This window comes from Zosterops lateralis (genome assembly GCF_965231275.1).
Source record: "Zosterops lateralis genome assembly, chromosome: W".
NCBI lineage: Eukaryota > Metazoa > Chordata > Aves > Passeriformes > Zosteropidae > Zosterops > Zosterops lateralis.
Window position 1 is genome coordinate 5,101,709 of NC_139801.1, and position 19,509 is coordinate 5,121,217.

At 54.7% G+C, this 19,509-nt stretch overlaps 1 protein-coding gene across 1 annotated transcript; it reads left to right on the forward strand.

Moving 5' to 3' along the window:
- Window positions 1-607: 607 nt before the first annotated feature.
- On the forward strand, window positions 608-19,251 carry LOC310922124 (NALCN channel auxiliary factor 2-like; the record flags this gene model as incomplete). Its single annotated transcript, XM_083882521.1, has 3 exons — window positions 608-1,366; window positions 18,177-18,348; window positions 18,851-19,251. 3 exons carry the CDS (start codon window positions 608-610, stop codon window positions 19,249-19,251), a joined length of 1,332 nt encoding a protein of 443 aa, XP_083738647.1.
- Window positions 19,252-19,509: the final 258 nt, after the last annotated feature.

The window sequence follows — 19,509 nt, forward strand, 5'->3', positions numbered from 1 at the left end:
AGTGAGGATGAGGGTTAGGATGAGGATGTGTGAAGATGATGGCAAAGGTCAGGTGAGGATGAGGGCGAGTATGACCGTGGGGGTGAAGTGGCGGTGAGGATGAGGGAAGGGATGAGGAAGAGGGTGCGGATGAGGTGCAGATGAGGGTGCAGGTGACGCTCAGGGTGGAAGTGAGGACGAGGCTGAGCGCCGAGCTGCCGCCGGGGCTGCGGCGGGTGTGCGAGGGTGCCCCGGCCCGGCGGAGCGGAGCTGTCCTTCAGCACCTCGGCACCGCCGGCCGAGCAAGGCCGCGGCCGTGCCGGTGCCGGCGGAGTGGAGGCAGCGCGCAGGCGCAGCGCTCGCGGCTCCTCAAGGTGTTGGCGGCGCGGCCGAAGATGGCGACAGACTGAGGGCGATGGGGCCGGGCGGCGGCGGCGGCGGGCGCGGCGCGGCCCCGGCACCGCGCCGGGGCAAGCGGAAAGCCGAGTGAGGGCGGCCGGGGCATGCCCAGGGCTGGGGCCGGGGCGGGCGGCGGCGGCGGGGCGCGGCGCGGGCATGGCCGTGGCGCGGGGCAGGTGACAGCGGCGGCAGCGCGGCGCTGCCCGCCCGCCGCCCGCGCGCCCCCGGCATGATCCGCGGCGCCTGGATGTCCCCCCGCGGGGGCGCCGCCGGCGGGGCCGTGTGCTGCGCGCCGCGCCGCAGCGACAAGCCGGTGGCCGACCCCGAGCGGGCGCAGAAATGGCGCCTGTCGCTCGCCTCGCTCCTCTTCTTCACCGTGCTCCTCTCCGACCATCTGTGGCTCTGCGCCGGGGCCAAGCTGCGGGCGCGGGAGCGGCCGCGGGGCCGCGGGCCGCGGGCGCTGCTGGCGGCCGAGCCGGCGGGCGGCGGCGGCAGCTGCGAGGCCCTGCTGGGCAACCTGAGCCGCGGCCCTGGCGGGCCCTGCCCCGCCGCCCGCGGGGACCTGGACTCGGCGTGCGCCCGGCTGCTGGCCCCGCAGCGCCCGCGGGCCCCCGGCGCGCCCCTGCGCTCGCCCCCCGCCGCCGCCGCCGCCGCGCCCTTCTTCGCCTCGCCCTCCTCCAAAAGGACCTTCCTGCAGGCTTACTTCAGGAACTTCAACCTCTCCTTTTGTGATACTTACACGATCTGGGACCTGCTGCGGGAGATGGCCGGCCCCGACGGCCTGGACTGCAGCCTGGACAACCTGATGGTGGACCTGGTGGTGGCGGCGGCCGGGGCGCTGGGCGGGGAGGCCTGTAGCAGCTGTGTCCAGGCGTACCAGCGGCTGGACCAACACGCTCAGGAAAAATACGAGGAGTTCGACCTCTTGCTGGAGAAGTACTTGCAATCAGAAGAGTACTCGGTCAGATCCTGCCTGACGGACTGCAAGGTACGAGGGGGAGTCCCGGGTGAGCTGGGCCACAGGGGGCTTGGTGGTGTGGGGGAACCGTGGTCCCCCTGCTCTCACAACTACCTGCAGGCTGGAGTCTCCCTCTGCTCCCTAAACCTCTCCTGGCAGTGGTGGTGGGACAGGTCTGGAGCCCTTGGGAAGGCTGAGATGGTGGTGGGACAGAGAAGGCAAAGCAGGACTTGGCCTGAATGAGCACTCGCACATCCCTTCACACCTGTGCACACACAGGCAGCTTCCGACATCCCACTCCCAACACTCCATTCCCAACACCCTGCTCCCAACACCTCAGTCTGAGCACCCAACTCATGACATCCCACTCTCAGCACCCCTCTGACATCCCAATCCTGACGTGCCACCTCAGTCCAAGTACCTCACTCCTGACACCCCAATCCCTACCAGCCTCACCCACACCCCTTTCCATGTGCACCCCTGTGCAAACAGGGGCTCAGCTGGGGCAGGTGTGGAGCCCCTCATCTTTTCCTCAGACCTGCTGCTGCTCCTGGGACAGCCCAGGGTTCTGCCTGACTGTCATTAGACCAGCAGTGACCTGAGATGAACCATGGTACCAGGGCCCCTTCCCTGTATACAGCAGCTGTTTTCCAGCTCTTACACCCTTTCTGCCCAGGGAGCTGGCTGAGGTATGCTGGGATGTGCCTCCTACCTTGGTGTTCCCCCCAGTGTCACTGACTGTCCCCAGCCCCAGGTCACAGTCCCTGTTCTGGAAGCTGATGGGATGGTTGTGTCTCCCAGCATCAGTGGAATCGAGGCTCAGTATGGAGCCATCTCCTCTCCCAGAGGAGAGTTGTGATTGGATCTCCATCAGACCTCCAGTGTAGTTCTGCTGGATGCTCCATTCTGACCAGCCTGTGGTGCCTCCAGCTTCCACCTGCCCCAGGCTGCCTGGCTCACCTGTGCACGTTCCCTTCAGACATCGCTTCTGGGAAGTGCAATGATCTCCATAATTAAACCTGCTTCCTTTTCTCAGAGCTGTGTCTCGGGGTGTGTGACAGCACTGTCCCCACAGGGACACTGGCAGAGCTTCCTCCCTGGCAGTACAATGAGGTTGGCTGCTCCTCTTCTGGTACAGGAGTTTTGAGGGACACTTGGAGTTGCAGGGCAGCTCTTGAAGTGATCATGCCCTGGGAAAGTGCAGGAGCAGCACCAAGAGCAGCACTGGGACACCAGGGTGGTGTCTTTCACCTATGGCACATTGGTGAGATCCTGGCCACTATTCCATGGGTCGCTTTTGTGAGGAGCTGGGTTTGAGCAGGAGCTTGTGCTTGCGTTCTGGGCCCAGGCCAAGGCAGATAATTACAGTCTGCTTCCCAAATTCTCCCTGTGGTTTCCAAAGGACGTAGTATTCAGCCTGCTCTGAGTAGTTTGGTCCTGCTGCTCCACTTCCATAGGGAGTTTGGTGCTGTCTGTTGTGCTGCTCCTGCTTCCAGGGGCCCAGCAGGATCAGGATCTCCCTGTGCCATGTTTGGTGGAACATAAACATTCCAACTTCAGGCTTAGCTTCCATCTCTGCTGGGAGACCCAGAGAGAGAAGCAAAAGAGGTGAGAAAATAATCATTATGTCTGGACTCCAAAGTATGTAGAAACAGAGCTGTGCTTCAGTGAGTCTCCATTGTGTCCCTGGGTTTAGCATCCGTGATGGGAGAGCAGGAATGTGCTGGGGAGATGCAGAGCTGGAGGTAGTAGCAGGACTCATCCCTTTGAACTGGTTCCGTGTTGTCTGTGCATCCTTAGAGCATCTATGAGCTCTAGCCTTGCATTCCACAGGCAGCACTTGGGAAGCAACAGGAGGCAGGAGCAGCAGGGACAACCTGTTAACACTCCCCTGGGCCATCCACTGGGAAATTCCCATGGGAGTGCCTGAGTCTACATGCTCCCACCAGAGCCCTCACAGCTCCCATCCTTTTGGTTGCTCCTGAAAATCAGGCTGCTTTGTTTAAGGCCATTCACTCCATATTTATGTTTTACTCCAGCCTTTCACATCCATGAGACAGCTTTTCCCTCTCAGTGGCTGTTCCCCATCTGTGAATTGAGGCTAATGCCAGACCCCTCCAGCATTGTGGTGACAAGCGAGTTTTGGCCTGATTTCAAGTCCTCTGGACTTGAGCAGGGACTGCAGTTACTCATTGCCTTGGAAAAATGTGGCTGGTGGGATTTTTGAAGCAGTTTGAATTTGTAATTCCCATCCAGATGCTGGATAATACCTGTTTGTGAGGGGTGGCAGAGCTATTGCTTGATAGTGATAACATCTGAGAGCAAATAACAGGAAAACAGGAGAGGAGTGGAGGAAAACAGAGTGGAAAGTGCAGCTTGGTCAGTGTGAGAGCTCCTGCAGAGCCCTCACAGCAGGATTCTGGCTGCAGGAACTCTGGAGCTGAAGAAACAGGATTTAAATGATAATTCTGGGACATGGGACCATGGGAGCAGGGCTGTGCATGGAGGGTTAGTGCTGCTTCCCATTTGCATCCCTGCCATTCCGTAACAGCAGCTGGAAAATTGAAGATGAGGAAGCACAGCAGCTCCAGCTCACCTGCACACAGCCTTCCTCTGCAGAGCCACCTATCCCTCTGGAATTTGGTGCCTAAGAAGTGTGGCTCAATAGACAGTTCACAGGGAGCTCTGTGGCAGCCAGACTACTCTGGTGATTTTGGCTCTTTAGTCCACCTGATATCAAACAACAGCAACACCAAATCCCAACTGGAGCTCCCAGTTCTTTCCTATGGCAGCAGATTTGACTCCAAGCTAAAAGTTTGGAAGCATGTGAGTGTTGTGGATTGGTTTCAGGAGATACATAATTCCCTGTTAATAAATCATCTTGAGAGCTGCCCTCAGGTTTGGGGAGAAAAGGCAGGTGCTGCCAGGAGGGGAAACAGCATCCTAGGCATCCCAACCCCAGATCTGTCTGTGCCCGAAGATTGGACCAAAGCCTCCCTGGGAGATAGGAATCCCATGAAGTGGTGTGGTCTGTGTAATTGAGCTTCTTAGATTACTCAGTGCTGTAATACTCTCCCTTTTTATTTTTTGCTTGGGGATTATTCCTGGGCAGATGCCACTTTCTGCATATGTTGTTATTCCTGTGCATCACTGTCGACTTCCAAATCACTCCCTGGAAATGTTTTATTTGTTACTCTTACAATTAACCCCAGAAATCCCTGTGGCTGAGAGACAGTAAACCACAAGGATGCACTTCTGGGGTTTATTGTTTGCATTTCCCATTTGGTGGGATTTTGAGGGTCTGGCTCTCACAGGGACACTCATGGACAGAGGCACCAGCATCCTGCGGACAGGAGGAAAAGAGGGAAGTGGGTCTATAGGTTCATCCATCTTCTCAAATACATTTCACCTCGTGCTGCGAGGATCTGCCTGCCAGCTGCTGGGTCATGGTGCTAGGTAGGGATGATGTGGATAAAAGGTGGAAAACGCCTGTGTTTTTCTGAACATAAGAGGGAAAAGTCATTAATTGAGTCAGGAGCAGCTGCTGGCTGCCTCCATCTTGCCTGTTGCTATGTGACTTGTACCCTTTGTCACTGCAAGATCCAATTAACTTGGTGCACTGAGCAGTTGTGGAGACACTTTGGCGCATCCTCCGAAGGGGCTTGAGGAGATCATGGCCTGGGGATGTGGATGTTGGACTTGAATATTCATCAGGAAATGTGGGGCAGCAACAAACTCAAACTGTCAGCCCAGGCTTTGCAGGACTTAGTACAGGAGGAAATTGCTGTCCCTCCAAAGCGATGCCCTGAGGGATGCTTGGGGCTCGTTTGTGCCTTTTTCCCATCTTTCCAAAGAGGAAAAGAGCAGTGTTGCTCCAGCTCAGACACTAGATGAGAGCTTTGCTCATGCCAAGCTCTGGGTGCTGGCTCCCGGCCCAACAGCTACCAAAAGTTCCCCCTCCCACCAGTCCTGGGGCAAATCAAGATCTATGGGACAAAGCTTGCGGAATTAAGGAGTCATTAGGCTGCAAGAAACAAAGCTGTGACAAGAGAAGGGCTGACAGGCAGGAGGGGGCTGGCAGCAGAGCTGGGCAGGCTGGGCTGGACAGGACCTGTAGCATCTCAGATGTGATTAGATTATCAGGTTTCTCTGCACATGGGCCCGTGGCTCTGGTGGGATCTGGTTCTGCACCTCTGGTTTCCCAGTACCCCGTCAGGGCAGGATTTCACTCCCAAGGCTTTGCTGGTGTTTCTGTGTCGTGGGTGTGTGGTGATGTGGTGAGAAATAGAGGCTGTTCCTGTTCTGGCATCACCCCTGGCACAGCCCACATGGAGCAGAGAGCAAATCCCCAGTGCCCAGGTTCAGCACCCTCTGGGGTCCTGTTTTCTGGCTCTTGTTTAGCCAGGAATAGCATCAGCAATCGGCATCCCTACAGAGCATCCCTCCCTGTGGAACATCCTCTGGAAACCCAAGCCCGCTGGTGCCAGGAGCTTTGGGAACACCATGTCTTGGGGTTATCCCAGTGCCAGGGACACCTCTTGGGGGAACCAAAGCAGTATTTTACCTTCACAAAAGTAGCTCAAGTTGAGGGTTTTTTTGGGCTGGGCTTATCCAAAATGGCGCTCAACCTGATGCACTCCTGCTATGAGCCTGGATGGCTCCTTACACAGAGGGAAGGTCCCTTGAGAACCACAGCAAAAGTGGCTTCACCAAAACCTTGTGCTTTTTTAAGGGAGTTATTTTAGCAGTGAGGCTTTCAGAGACTATGGATAGGTGACTGCAAAGTTGCACCTGGACCTGGTCTCCTGTGGAGCATTTGGTGCACCAGGAGCAGCAGCACCTGGGAGGGGAGAGGCTGCTCCCACACACCTGTGTCAGCTCCAGAGCTTCTCCAGAACCAGCCTGGCCAGTGAGGCATTTCATGAGGTGAAAAAAAGGTTCCGGAGTGAATTCCAAAGTAATTCCAGCAGATCAGCACAGTCATTTGGCAGCTTGAGCAGGAACACATGCATGGGCTTAGCCAAGTGTGTGGCTCCTTGTTCCTCCCCCTTCCATGGGAGCAAAGGGAATTTTTTGCAGCCCTGCACAAAGATGTGATTCAGTTGTACAAAGAATTTGGGCCAAAGGACCATGGTGGGTTTGGTCTGCAGGTGCTGTGGCTGCAGCCTCTGGCACAGCCCAATTCCAGTGCCTTGTGTCTGGTACATCCTCAATGCTCGAAAACTGAAATCAAGGCTTGGAAAACAGGAGAAACAAAAACTGAACTGATGGAAGGAGTTTGCCCTGTGGAATAAAAGATGTAGAGGTGTCAGGAATGCGTCATTGGTAACTGGGACTTGGCAAGGCTGCAAGACAGGTGGGAGTCGGGATGCTCAGATGGTGCTTGGACGGTCCTGAGCTTTGCTTGGGGTTGAGACATCTCAAGCTGCCTAGGAGTGTGTGGTGAGCTGGAGGCTGAACCTACACAGGTGCTCTGGGGTGAAGCGACCTGGGGTGGGGTCAAGGTGTGAATGGGAGCGATTTATGGGGGGATTGGGTGGTGTTTGGCTGCCTCCTTTGTGCTGGTTGTCAGTCCTTGTTGTCTGCCTGTCCTCACCTGTGTCTGTCAGTGGTGCTGTGGGGACAACCCACAAGTTTCCCAAGGCAGCAGCAGGTCTCCATGGAGCAACAGGCAGGTCGGTAAATGGTGCAGGGACAACAAGGGAGGGTGACATCTGTCTCCATCAAACTGTCACCAGTATCTCCAAGTGCCACAGGCTGCGGCGCCAGTTCCTGCTCTGTGTGCTCCTGAGTCTGCCTGCTGCCATCAGTGCTGAATGCAAGCCCAGGTTCTTCTCCATGTGTGCCCATCCCTGGGAGCATGGTGGGCACAGGGGCTTCATCAGCAGGGTGGGACAAACTCCTCAGAGATGCCACCTCAGCAGCTGGAGATGGAAAGTATCCACCTGCTCTGTGTGGTGCAGGAAGGCTCTGGGAGTCAGGAGCTCAGCAGCACATGCAGTGATATTGGCAAAATGTGAGATCTGGGAAAACAGCACGACCCCCAGCCCCCTTGCTGTGCACATCCATTGTCACAGGCTGCCTGTGGTTGTCCAGATCAGGGCTGTCTTGCCACACTGCTTTTCCTACCAGGCAGTGATCCATGCTCCCCATGGACAAAGGGATCTGCTGGTGCCCCGCTGACTTCCAGCCCCACGTGCAGCCCAGGGAGAGGAGGCAGCACCTCCCACACCAGCACCAGGAGGTGGGAGAGGATGCACAGGGTGTCTGCTTGAACCCAGCTGGACCTGCCCTCACAACAGGCTTCACCTGGTCCCTGCCTGAGGACAGGATTCTTTTCGATCAGGAAAGGAGCCGTTTGTGCCCAGCGGGGATCACACATGGCCTGGCCTGGCCTGACCCCGGTGCTAGGCAGTGCCAAGGATCACATACAGAGAGGGTTTGTCAAAATATCCCACAGCCCCAGGCCTGTCCCGAGGGATGCCCTACAGGCTTTTCCTCTGCTGCAGGCTCCAGAGCTGCCCTCCAGGGTGGGAGGCAAGCAGGGCAGAGGCAGGATGTGCTTGGCTGCTGGGGGCTATTCCCGCTGTCACCGGGATGCCATTGGGATGCGACTCATGCCTGGCTCCATGCAGGAGCTCAGCTCCACTGTCCTTTGAAGGGCAATGACTCAGGGACAGCAAATCTGTGAATGAGACATAGAGGCTACCTGGGCAAGAAGTAGCCATCTGTCCACGCTGCTCCAGCCCCATTCCTGTGGGCAGAGCCAGCAGCTGGCTGCCTGGAATGGCTCTCCTGCTTCAGCCTCGCTCCTCTTCCCAGCTCCTGGCTTTTCCCTGGGGCCTCTCTCCCAGTCATGCTCCTGGGGTATCACAGGAAGAGCAGTGCTGGCAGCATTGGCTCCCCAAGATGCTGCCAACGTGGCCACTGTTAAAAAAACAGCATGAAATGGCCTCACCTGGCAAGGATTTGGTTTTCCAGAGCCTTGCCTGCGCCAGCATCCCGGTGTTCCTGGTCCTAGCTGAAGAAGGAAATGCCACCTGCCCTGCTCGTCCTCTTGGGAGTAACAGATACACGTGTTTGGCATCTTGGCTGGAATCTTATCCCTGCACGGCAGCTCTGCAGCATTGCTGTGGGTGGAGGCTGCGGATGGACAGGAGAGCAAAGGTAGAGCTGGAGAGGGAGCCTGGAAGTGGCTGGGATGGGGGGTTTCCTGGTGAGGAGTGTGCCAGCAGGGATCAGGGAGCCTGGAATATCCTGTGCCCACAGGCACCAGTCCCAAGCATTCCCCACTGCTGGTGGTTACAGAGGGAGAGGAGGCAAGTGGAATTTTCTGAACAGCTGCAGGTTGGGAAGGACTGACCAGTGCTGGCAGAGCAGGAGCTGTGTTTCTGTCTTTAATGTAATGAGTTCAACTCCCTTCAGACCTGGGCATCTCCCTGACCTGCTCTTGGTCTTCAGTGTCATATTCCTTGGAGCTGGTTGTCTTTCGTGTCATTTTCCATGGAGCTGGATGTGGAGAGGAGGAATCCACAGTGGTCTCTGCCTGTGTGTGCAGGGAGCAGTGTTTTCCTGCCATGCAGTGTTTCTTGTTTGTCATCATTCCTTGCTCTCCCATTCAAATGAGACTGTCAGGAAGCACCAGGAGCTCTGGGGTGGCAGCCTGGTTCGGAGTGTGGTCCACTGACCGTTCTCCAGACACTCCTTGCTCATGGGAATGCAGGGGAAGCACTTCCACTCTGTGGAGCATAATGAGGGAGGGGGACAGGGACAGGGAGAGCCCCAGCCTGTCCTGGGCTTGCTCCAGGGGAGAGCAGCAGGAATGGGGCTTCCCTGCAGTAGCACATCCCTTGGGATTCACTGCCTGAGGAGCGATGCCAGCGAGGAGTGCCTGCCTGCTGCTCACCACGGAGACTGCGCGTTATCCTGGGGCTTTCCTCCCTGGAAAGGGAGCGGGAGATTGCTGCAAGTGGTGTTCAGCCAGAGAGAGAAAACCAGAGGTTGCAGCTCTCAGGTCTGACATGAGCATGGAAAACTGCACTTCCCTGTGACCATGGAAGGTGCCCAGGAACCAGGATGCTCCTGTCTCCCTGCTGTTTGCTCCATGAGGGAGCAGGGATGGGCCAGATCCTGCTGCTTGCCCATCTCTGTGGGGTGCATAAGGATGACATGAGGGACCAGGTTCCTCCTGCTGCCTTATAACTTGTCCCATTCCCACTTGAGCAAAGTGGGACCTCACAGGATGTTGTGCAAGGGGCTCCTGGCAAAGTACAGGATTGGTCCCTTCCGTAGGTATTGGATGCAAGACAGCCCTGCTGTGACAAGCTCTTGCTGGGCTGGATACTCACACCATCCTGAGAACAATTTTCCAACCTCATCACTTCCTTGGAAAGGGGATGAGCAGAGAAACTTCTCCCTTGCCCCCATCACTGGTGGGTAATTTATGGCTCGTGGCACTGAAGTGCCTTTATTTTTTTAAATCCTATATAATGTAACAGGATGTTCTCATTAGCTGTATAAATGTTTAACCCACTTTTGAATCCTGCTAAGCCCCTGGCTGCAGCAGGATCTAATGGGAGTGAATTCCTCAAGCCATCCTAATGGATTGCAGGGACCTTACTTCCCCTCTGTCCCCAACTCCATCATGTTCAGCTTCAGTTCTGCAGAGGTCTTTAATTACTTTTTAAGTCATTGGGCTGGTAGGATGGGCTGGTATCTGACCTACTGGGGGCTGGCAGGTGAGGGATTGTACAGATTGGAGCTGCTGGAGTGAGTCCTGAGGAGGCCACGGAGCTGCTCTGAGGGCTGGAGCCCCTCTGGAGCCAGGCTAGGAGAGCTGGAGGTGTTCACCTGGAGAAGAGGAGGCTCCAGAGAGACCTCAGAGCTCCTTCCAGTGCCTAAAGGGGCTCCAGGAGAACTGGAGAGGGACTTGGGACAAGGGCCTGGAGGAATAGGACACAGGGAATGGCTTCCCACTGCCAGAGGGCAGGGTTAGATGGGATATTGGGAAGAACTTTCCTAAGAGTATGGTGAGGCGCTGGAACTGGAGGCCTGGTCTCCCCTCTTCCACCTTGGGGCATGGCCATGTCATGTCACAAGGATAGAGCCTTCCAGATGCCAATGAGAGCTGCTGTCTCCCTGGCCACCAGCTGTTTGTCCCTGTCTCCTGGTGTCCACCCCCTTCCCACACAAACCTCCACACTCCTTCCTGACAAGCTGCTCTTCTCTAAAGCGCAGCCAAGATCCTTTTTGAAAGGGGAGCACAGAGCAGCAGCCTGGATTAACTGCAGCCTGGGAATGCTGGTCCCTCTGGCTTCACCGTGTTCCCAGGCTGGGATCTTGGGACAGGGACTGGCTGTGCCTGGAGTCTGGCAGCAGTGCCCATGGGCAGCCCACCATGGCTGGGCCACCCTGTCCCAGACACTGCCAAGGAATTCCCAGGGTGAGTAGAGGGGACACACCCAGGATGTGAGGAGAGGAGACTGAACAGGAGACTGACATCAGGAATGCTGGGATAAGAGCTTGCATTGGTGAGCAGAGTACTGTCACCCCCATGCTCATCCCCCTTGGAGAGAGGATGCATCTACCCCGAGGTGGAGTTTGCTAATGAAATGGAAATATTCCGTGGGAATTGGGATGTTTTGTAGCAGTGATCTGGGATCAAGAGCCTCCTGCAATGGGCTGGGGGCTGTAGGAGTGGTCAGGCAGGGCTGGGTGCCTGGACAGGGAGTAACCTCCAGCCAGATCCCAGCCTGCACTGGGAAAAGTGGGAGCTCTGGTGGGAGGGAAAGGGCTGCAGACACTGCTGGGCAGGGACATGGAGCAAACTGTGACATGCATGGAGACAGGCACTGGCTATGGGAAGCAGGAGGGCCTGGAAGTGGTCACTGCCTTCCTGTTCATCCAGCTGTGCCATTAATTACTGTGATTAATCAGTAGGCACAGGCCATATTGGGATGCCACATGCTCTGTCCCCTCAGCACAGGAGCTGCCAGAGGTGTCCAAAGTGAGTCCACAAGCTCTGCTCTTCCAGGGAATGCTTCCTGCTTTGGTACAACCATGAACACAAGCTCTTGCTCCTGGGTTTGTTCCAAGGGGAGTGTGGCATCTTCTGGGATGAGACCAGGCTTTTCCCTGGGCTCTGCACACAGCAGCCCTTGGTGCCATGAGCAGATGAGAAAAGCCAGGAGGCTGTGGCTGTTGTGTCTGTCCCCTGAGAGCATTCCCAGGGCTGGGAGCTGGCACTGCCACCCCTCGGCCCATCACCCGTGGGTGCTGGGGTTGTGTGTGTGGTTGCAGAGACAGGTTGAGGTGCTGGTTCTCCCACCCTTTCCCACTCCAGTCCTTCCCAAGGCATGTGTTGAGCAGCCTGATATTGTGACATAGTGTGACAGTTGTTACCTGGGCCTTGAGTGTGTCAGGTGTGTGGAGTTCACACTTTAAAGCTATTTTCTCTTAGTTTTGACCAATGAGCACCTGGGACATTGTGTCTCAGATTGGGTCTGAGTGGCTTGGAGGTGGAAATTTGGGGCTGTTCCCTCCAAAAGAAGGAGCGTTCAAACAGTCTCTTTAATCCAAGAACTGGGAATTAAAGCTAAAATGCTTTATTTTTAAAATGAAAACTAAAACTTTTAAATGATCAGCTGCTTCATGAGGTGATTGAGTGGTGATTGAGTAGCTCTGACAAGTTGCTTCCAGGTAATTTGGGAGTGACTTCATCATTCAGGTCAAGGGATATGCTCTGGTCCTGTGGGATGTAGGTGGGAAGCCACAGTTTTGGAGCATGGGGGACATTCCAATGCCCAGGACCTTCCCTGAGGATGAGCCTGGTCAGTGCCAGACCCAGACACCCCTGTGCCCGGAACAACACACAACAAGCAGAATGCAAACTGGTGTCATGGATGGGATGGCTGGGGGAGAACTTCTGGGAAAACCAACCCTGGAGAGGGGTGGGCTGCAGGATAATGGAGAGCCTGGAATGAGCATGTGCCAGCCAACCCAGCCAGCTCTGTGTGGTTTCCAGTGGTGTTTGAGGGACACCAACTCCAGTTGGAATTCCCACCAGTGCCGTTCCCTGCAGCCTGCTTGCATCCATCCCCATTCCCCCATCCCCATCCATGTCCCAGGCATTCCTGCTGGCAGCCCCCATCCCAGTGCCCACCACAGCCACCACTCCATGCCCTCTGGAGCTGGGTACAATGGGCAGAGGCTCCCCTGGTTGGGAAACAGAGGAGCTGCAGCTCCAGTGCTGTCATTGCCAAGCAAAAGGTAACTTTATATTAAAAATGAAGGAAAAACAATACAAATCCCATAATCCTGCCTAGTTGTTGGGGTTTAGGGTTGGGTTGGTGTTTTTCTCCCCCCTCTCCTAACCCAGAGCATGTGAATGTGTCAAGACAGGGATAACAACTCCAGAACTATCAAAGAAACCAAAAATCAGCTGTTCCAGAGATGATGTTGGAACAGCCCATAGCAAGGAGAATTTTTTTAAAAGCCTAAAAAAAGCTAGTTTAAAGTTCCACATTGTTACTGTCTGAGTTAATTGAATACAGTGGTAATTGGACATTGCAGATATGTTTGTGACTCCTCCTGGCTGGCTCTGGACCTCAGCATTCCCTTAATCCTCTGCCATCCAAGGGGGCTCTTCTCTCCCTCCCAGCCCGTCCTGCTTCCCGCGCTGCATCCTGATGTGCCAGAGCTTGGAGAGCTGCCCAAGCGGTTCATTAGCAGTGCTCATTTCCCTGTGTCCAAGATTAATGAGGCACAGCCACTCCAGATGCTCCTCTCAGGCCAGGATGGAAATGTGAGTCCCAGGAACTGCTTTGGGAGAGGAGGGAGCTGCTCCAGGCTGGGGGTCTGGCAGGGACAGGCAGGGATTTTTCTTCCCATCCCTGCTGGGAGATGGGTGCACCCAGTGAGAAGAGGGAAAGGAGAGTCATGATGGTAGAGCCCAACTTCCAGAGTGATCCTCACCTCTGGTCTAACCAAACTCCCAGGTCTCCTTTTTGTAGGGGAAAACTCCCTATTTCCCTCTCTGCCTTCCAGTCTGCATCTCCCTCTTCCAGAGAAGTGGGTTTTGGGCTGGATTAAGGAAATTAAGGAAAAGGGTTTGTTACATTTGTGCCATTAGCAGGATTTTCCTTGGGGAAACTTCCCAAGCATTGATTCCTGTTCAAATGGGAAAACAACAGTTTGTTGTGTTAATTACAGCTGGCATTCCCAATGGGCATCCAAACTATCCCAAGCACTGCAGTGGTGGTGTATCCTGAGAATGCTGCTCCATTCCTGCTCCTCAGTTCTCCCAAAATGTAGCTGGGATGGTTCCACAGGCAGGGCAGTGGCAGTGTTTCCAACATACTGGTAGCAACTGGACTGGCCTTGAAGTGGCCAAATTTGTGCAGAAATCCTAAGGACACAGAAAGACTTTGGAAAAGCTGTTTGGTGGGGAATGCTGTCCTGGTACTGACAGGAGACAGAGGGAATAGTGCAGGCAGGGAAGAACTCCCATTTGGCACAGAATTCCCTGTGAAAGCACCATCCCTCTGACTGCTGCTTTCAGATCCCACTGGAAGTGTGAGCAGACAGGGAACTGAATTCACTATTGGAAATCAAATTCATTTTGATTTATTTTTTAATGTCTTTTATGATGAGGTTTTTCATCCCATCTGCAAAATTCCAATGTGGACAGATAGCCTGTCCTCCTCCTTCCATATAAATTGGATGTCTGAAGTTGGCTCCTTTCCTAGGCAGCCAAATTCTATGTGCTTTCTCGGAGTCATGCAGCCAGTCCTCCAGAACTAAAAATGCAGGAAGAGGGCACCAAACTGGAGCTATTTTGGAGTTGAGTTCACTTATATTTACTTGGCCAGGCTGGAGATCTGCCCAAAGCCAAACCAGAATGGCAGGAACACTGATTGCAACCCAACCTGCTTTCTGAAGAATCCAGAGAGGGCAAGGATGGAAACCAGGGAGCTTTCCCAGTTGATCTAGGCTAGAAATAAATTTCTTCCTGTCTTAAATTCTCACATGTCCTTTTTAACAGCAGAACTAAGGAGGTCGTGTGGGGTAAGCTTGGAGATACAAAAACCTTGAGCATCCCAGGGAATTTTCTCGTTGTCTGTGACATGGATCTCTGGGTGAGTGACAGGAAGACTCTGGGATCTCCTGGAGATCCACCTGTGTCTCAGCCTGATCCCAGTGGAGTGGGAGAGCTGTTAGACCAGCAGGTCTTGGATATCTCTGTTTTGGAGTACACACAGGCAGTTTCCATCCTGCAGAGCTGCAGGGATTCCTGTTGCAGCACCTGGAGGATCTGCCACAAGGGAATGGCAAGGGCTGGCTGGGGTCAGTGCTTCCCTCAGCGAAGGCAGGTGCTCTGGAAAGGGAAGAAAGAATGGAAGGCAGCCAGGAAATCCTGGTTCAGGTTCTGGATGAGTGCTTCAGCTCTGCTCTCCCTGGTGGTATCACCAGCTCCTTGCAGTCTCTCCTTCCATATTTTCATTAAATTCATGGAATGTCCCTGTGTGTGACCCCAACCCTCTGCCAGACTTCCCTAATGGGAATCATCACAAACATTTTAGGGGGAATATGTGTGGATCCATGCAGAGCCTGCTTGTGCCAGCTCTGTTTCCACACGACAGTAGGATGAACCCAAGCAGCTTCCTACAAAGCTCTGGGAAATCTGCTGTTCCGGCTGCCTTTTCCACCAAAATCAGGAGCTGGGACAGCTCAGGTGACACCCACAATCCTCTGCCAGAGCACTCAGTGTACCCTCCATGCTGGGCTGCATGTGAGCCCAGGTGGGAGCTGGGATGTGACAGGGATCTGGGAAGCAGTGTGGGAGAGAGTCAGAGCTGGGAAGAAGACTGGCAGGAAATGGGAGTGAGTAAATCAGCCAAGCTCGCCTGAGTTGTGAGTAAAGGAGGAGCGTGAGACATCTCCAAATATTAGAGATGTGTAAACATGGAGCAGGGAGAGGGAATGGTGGAGGGAATGATTGAAGGGAGTGAACTTTTGGATGGAAAAATGTAGGTCAAGTATGAAGGAAAACTTGTAGGCAGTGAGATAAGTGCTGTAAAACAACCTCCTTGGGAAACACGAGGAAGTCCCACTGATGGAGATGTTTATCCTAAGGCAGATGAGGGCTGGAAAAGAGGCTGAGCTGGAGGGATGGATTCAGGGTGTCCATCCCAGATGGGTCTGGGCACATCAGTGATGTCTGTCCAGCTCCTTGTGTGTTCATAATTCCCCTTGAAACTACAGGCTGGTTGTGGTTTAGTTAATCCATCTGGATTTTAATCCTGAAAACTTCATGATTTTGGGGGGAATTCACCTACCTGACTTCAGCCAGTTCAAATTCAAGCAGGTCATCCACACCAGCTGTCCAAAATCCTGGATGGTCACCAGGGGAAGAAGAAGCTCATCAAGCCCCTTGCTGCCGGACACTCTGAGGGTCAAGGTGTTCTCAGGACACCCTCTCCTTGTTGCTCTAAAGGCAGCCCAAATAATTAGGATAATTAATAAGGCCTCTCTCTGTTTTGCTCCAGATTACACTGGAGTGTGTCTGGAGCATGTGAAAACAACAGCGTCATGTCCAGGCAGGGACTTGTTGAGTCCTCAGATTGGAATAAGGATAAATCCTGAATACATCCTGGGCAGTCAGTGGGTGTTTTGGAGCCCATTTTACATCCCCTGGTGCTGTGTCCCATCAGTGTAAGGTGTCACTGTCCCCTGAGCTCTCTAACCCTCCTTTACATCCTGTTGAGGTTCCATAGCAGCAGTGACAGGTCCTGCTTTCTCAATGGAGAAAAACTCATGGTGCTTGCAGAGGGCCATGTGCCACCCACTGAGGGGTCCTGCTGTGTCCTCCTTGCTGTCCCCATGTCTCCTTGCTCCTGACACTGTCCCCAAAGGAGCAGAGGCCATCAGGGAGGGCACATGTTGCAATCGGGGTTGTGGCCCCTCCGGAGCATGGCTTCTTCCTCCTTGGTTCTAGGGAATCAGCTCGGGCAGATTGTGGTGTCGTGGAATGGTTTGGGTTGGAAAGGACCTTAAACCCATGCCATCCCACCCCCTGACACAGACAGGGACGCCTTCCACTATCCCAGGGTGCTCCAAGCCCCATCCAGCCTGGCCCTGGACACTTCCAGAAATTACATGTTCAAGGATGCAGATCCAGACCCCGAAACTCTCCTGCTTGTGTCCTCACACTCTGCAGTCATTCCCTCCTCTGGAGCCGTTCCACTGTGTCCCAGTAATTAACATCCAACAGGACAAGGAGAACAAGTGCCTGCATTCCCACATCCCAGGGGAAAGCCCTGGCCATGGCACTGGGGACTGCTCAATAAATTGTGTCCTGGTGCCCATTAAACTTTTTGGGATGAAAGTTTCACCAAAGCTAACAGAGTTCTGTGAAAATTCTGGGTTTCATGATTTGGCATTTTCCAGGGAAAAAAAAAAAAGCAAACTAAAATAACTTGCTAAGAATTTCCCAACCAGCTTTAATCCTGAGACACCACTGTGGTCTAAACAAACGGTGATAAGGATCTATGGAAAACATGGGGAAACAAAGAAGTGATGGGTTTAAAGCCTCCAGAAAATGAAAATGCAGCTGGAAGGAGGAGCACAGGGTTTCTGTAAGCATGCCAAGGAGAGAAACTCATTGCCTTTGAATCACAGGGAGCCCTTTCTAGCTGGTTTCAAAGGAAGTTGGTTGTGGTCATGGAATGACCATGGTGCTGTCACTCGTGCCCACAAGTTCATGGATGAGTTGGAAGTGCCACGGGTTTCTTGCAGCCTGAGGAATGATGCACACCAGGAGAAATGGGACCTCTCCCTCCCTCTCTGCTACAGCCAGTGGAGACAAACAACTTCCCCCATGCCTGATGCTGGGGAGATAAGGGAAGTTTGGGAATATGGTTGTAGCTGAGGCCATCTGGGCTATGCCCAGCTGTCTGCCATGGGTACAAGCTCACAGAGGCTGGAAGAGAAGAGGGAAACCCAAGACTGGACAGGCTGGAGAGGCAGGGAATGTGGCACAGCCTTGCAGTCACAGCTGAACCCCCAGGGTGCTCTTCCTTCTGGAAATGTTGCCAAGCACAGCTTGAAGTATCAGGAAGTTGAACAGAGCACATGGAGACACCTGTATCACTGGTAGATCCCAGTGCCAGAACATCCATGGGAAATGAACAAGTTTCCCCCTTGAGCCAAAAGAAATGGCACAGCAAAAGTTCCAGATATCAGGGAATTGGGAATCACTCCCAGGACCTGGTGGGGAAGGTGTTATTTGGTGGCAGAGGGACAAGCCTGAGGTGCAGTGGCTGTGTGTTCTGCATCCCAGCTGCTTCTGCCCAGCAGCTTTTCCAGCAGGAAATTTCCAGTAAAGACCAGCCCATGATGTGTTTTGCTGTCCCATGTCCAGAGCTGATGGGGGGCAAGCCACTTTAGAGGAGGTGAGAATCCCTCCCCTTCCTGGAAGAGCAGTGGGATGTCTTGGGGATGAGGAGAATGCTCTGGGACAGGTGATAAGCAGGGTTTGAATATTTGTGTGACAGACTGAGCTCTTGGGTCACTGATGTTGGCAGAATCTGTCACAGTGTCTGTAGGGAACATTATTCCATGTGGTAATTAGCTTTATTTTTGTGGTGGATTTAGCTGGATAGACGAGTTCCACCATTGTTACACTCCAGTGCGTTGTTTGAATCCATCTCTGTTCAACAAATTACCACAACACACATTTCCCACAAGAGCTGGGAGCTCTCCCATCCCCTTTCACACCGCAATGCTCCAGCTATCCCTGTGGTTGGGAAGTGACGCGTCCCTCTCCACGATTTCCCCCCAGGCTGTCTACAAGGCGTGGCTGTGCTCCGAGTACTTCAATGTGACCCAGCAGCAGTGCCAGCAGCGGATCCCATGCAAGCAATACTGCCTGGAGGTGCAGACCAGGTGCCCCTTTGTGTTACCGGACAATGACGAGCTGATCTATGGAGGTTTGCCTGGCTTCATCTGTACGGGTAAGGAGGGCCGGGCTCACACCGGGCATGGGGAGGGGGGTGATGGTGAGCCCTGGGGAATTTCCAAGCCACTTCCCAGGTTTGGAAGGCTTGTCGGGGTGGAGTGGGAGGAGGGGCAGTGTGGAAACATTGCCTGATGCCAAAACGTGGCCATCCCAAGGGTACGGGGTAAGGGGTTAATGGGGACACAGCAACATCTCAGCCCAGGAGGTGAAAGTCCTACCTCTAACTGAAAGCTAAAGCATGGAAGGAGCTGCAGGTGATGGATTAAAGCAGGGTGGGGATATTGAACTGCTGTGAGCAGGATTTGGGAAGCCCTGAGCTCGCCTTGCTGGTGTGTGCAGGCTCACAGATGTGCTGGGGCCAGTCCCAGGGGGTGTCTGGGTGTCCTGGTTCTCAGGTGTGCCCATACCACAGCTGGTGGGCACCAGGGCTCGCTTCCTCCGCAGTCTCATCCTCAGTGTCCCGCTGACCCTTCCTCCTGCTTCCTTCCTTCCCACAGGGCTGCTGGAGAACCAGCTGCCTGATGAAGAGGCCAAGTGCTGTGAGGTGCAATGGGACTCCTGCGAGCACCCCTCAGAAAGCAACAAGGACACATCCCCCAAATCCACGGTGTCAGAGTCGCTCCATTTCCACCGCCACGACCCCCACCTCCATCACCAGAGGCAGAACCACTACCACCTCTACCACCACCACCACCACCAGTACCACCAGCCCCGCTCCCCGTCCTTGTTGCCGGTCTCCGCAGGGTCTCGCCTCGGCAGCAGCAGGATCAGACTGTGTGTGCTGGTCCTAATGCTCCTCCACACCATGGTGTCCTTCTCGAGCGTGCACGGCGGCGCCAGGGGGCTCGGCCTGGAGGCCCCGCCCGCCCTGGAGGAGAGCGTAGCACGGGACGAGTGACGCAGAGGGCAGAGCCGACCTCCAAGGAGAACGCCAGATCTTTTTCCACAAGGGGGGCACATGCTATTCCTCCAATGGGAGGCACGGGATTGGGGGTGGCGCTCACGCCCCCCCGCACATCCCCCAAGAGCTGCTCGCGGGGCATCCCCGTGGTGACAAGTCTCTAACGCGCACAGGGCTGCGGGACCCGGCGCCAGATGAGTTTGGGCAGGGGCAGCATTCCTGGCCCCGCAGGCGCCGGGCGGGCAGGAACGGCAC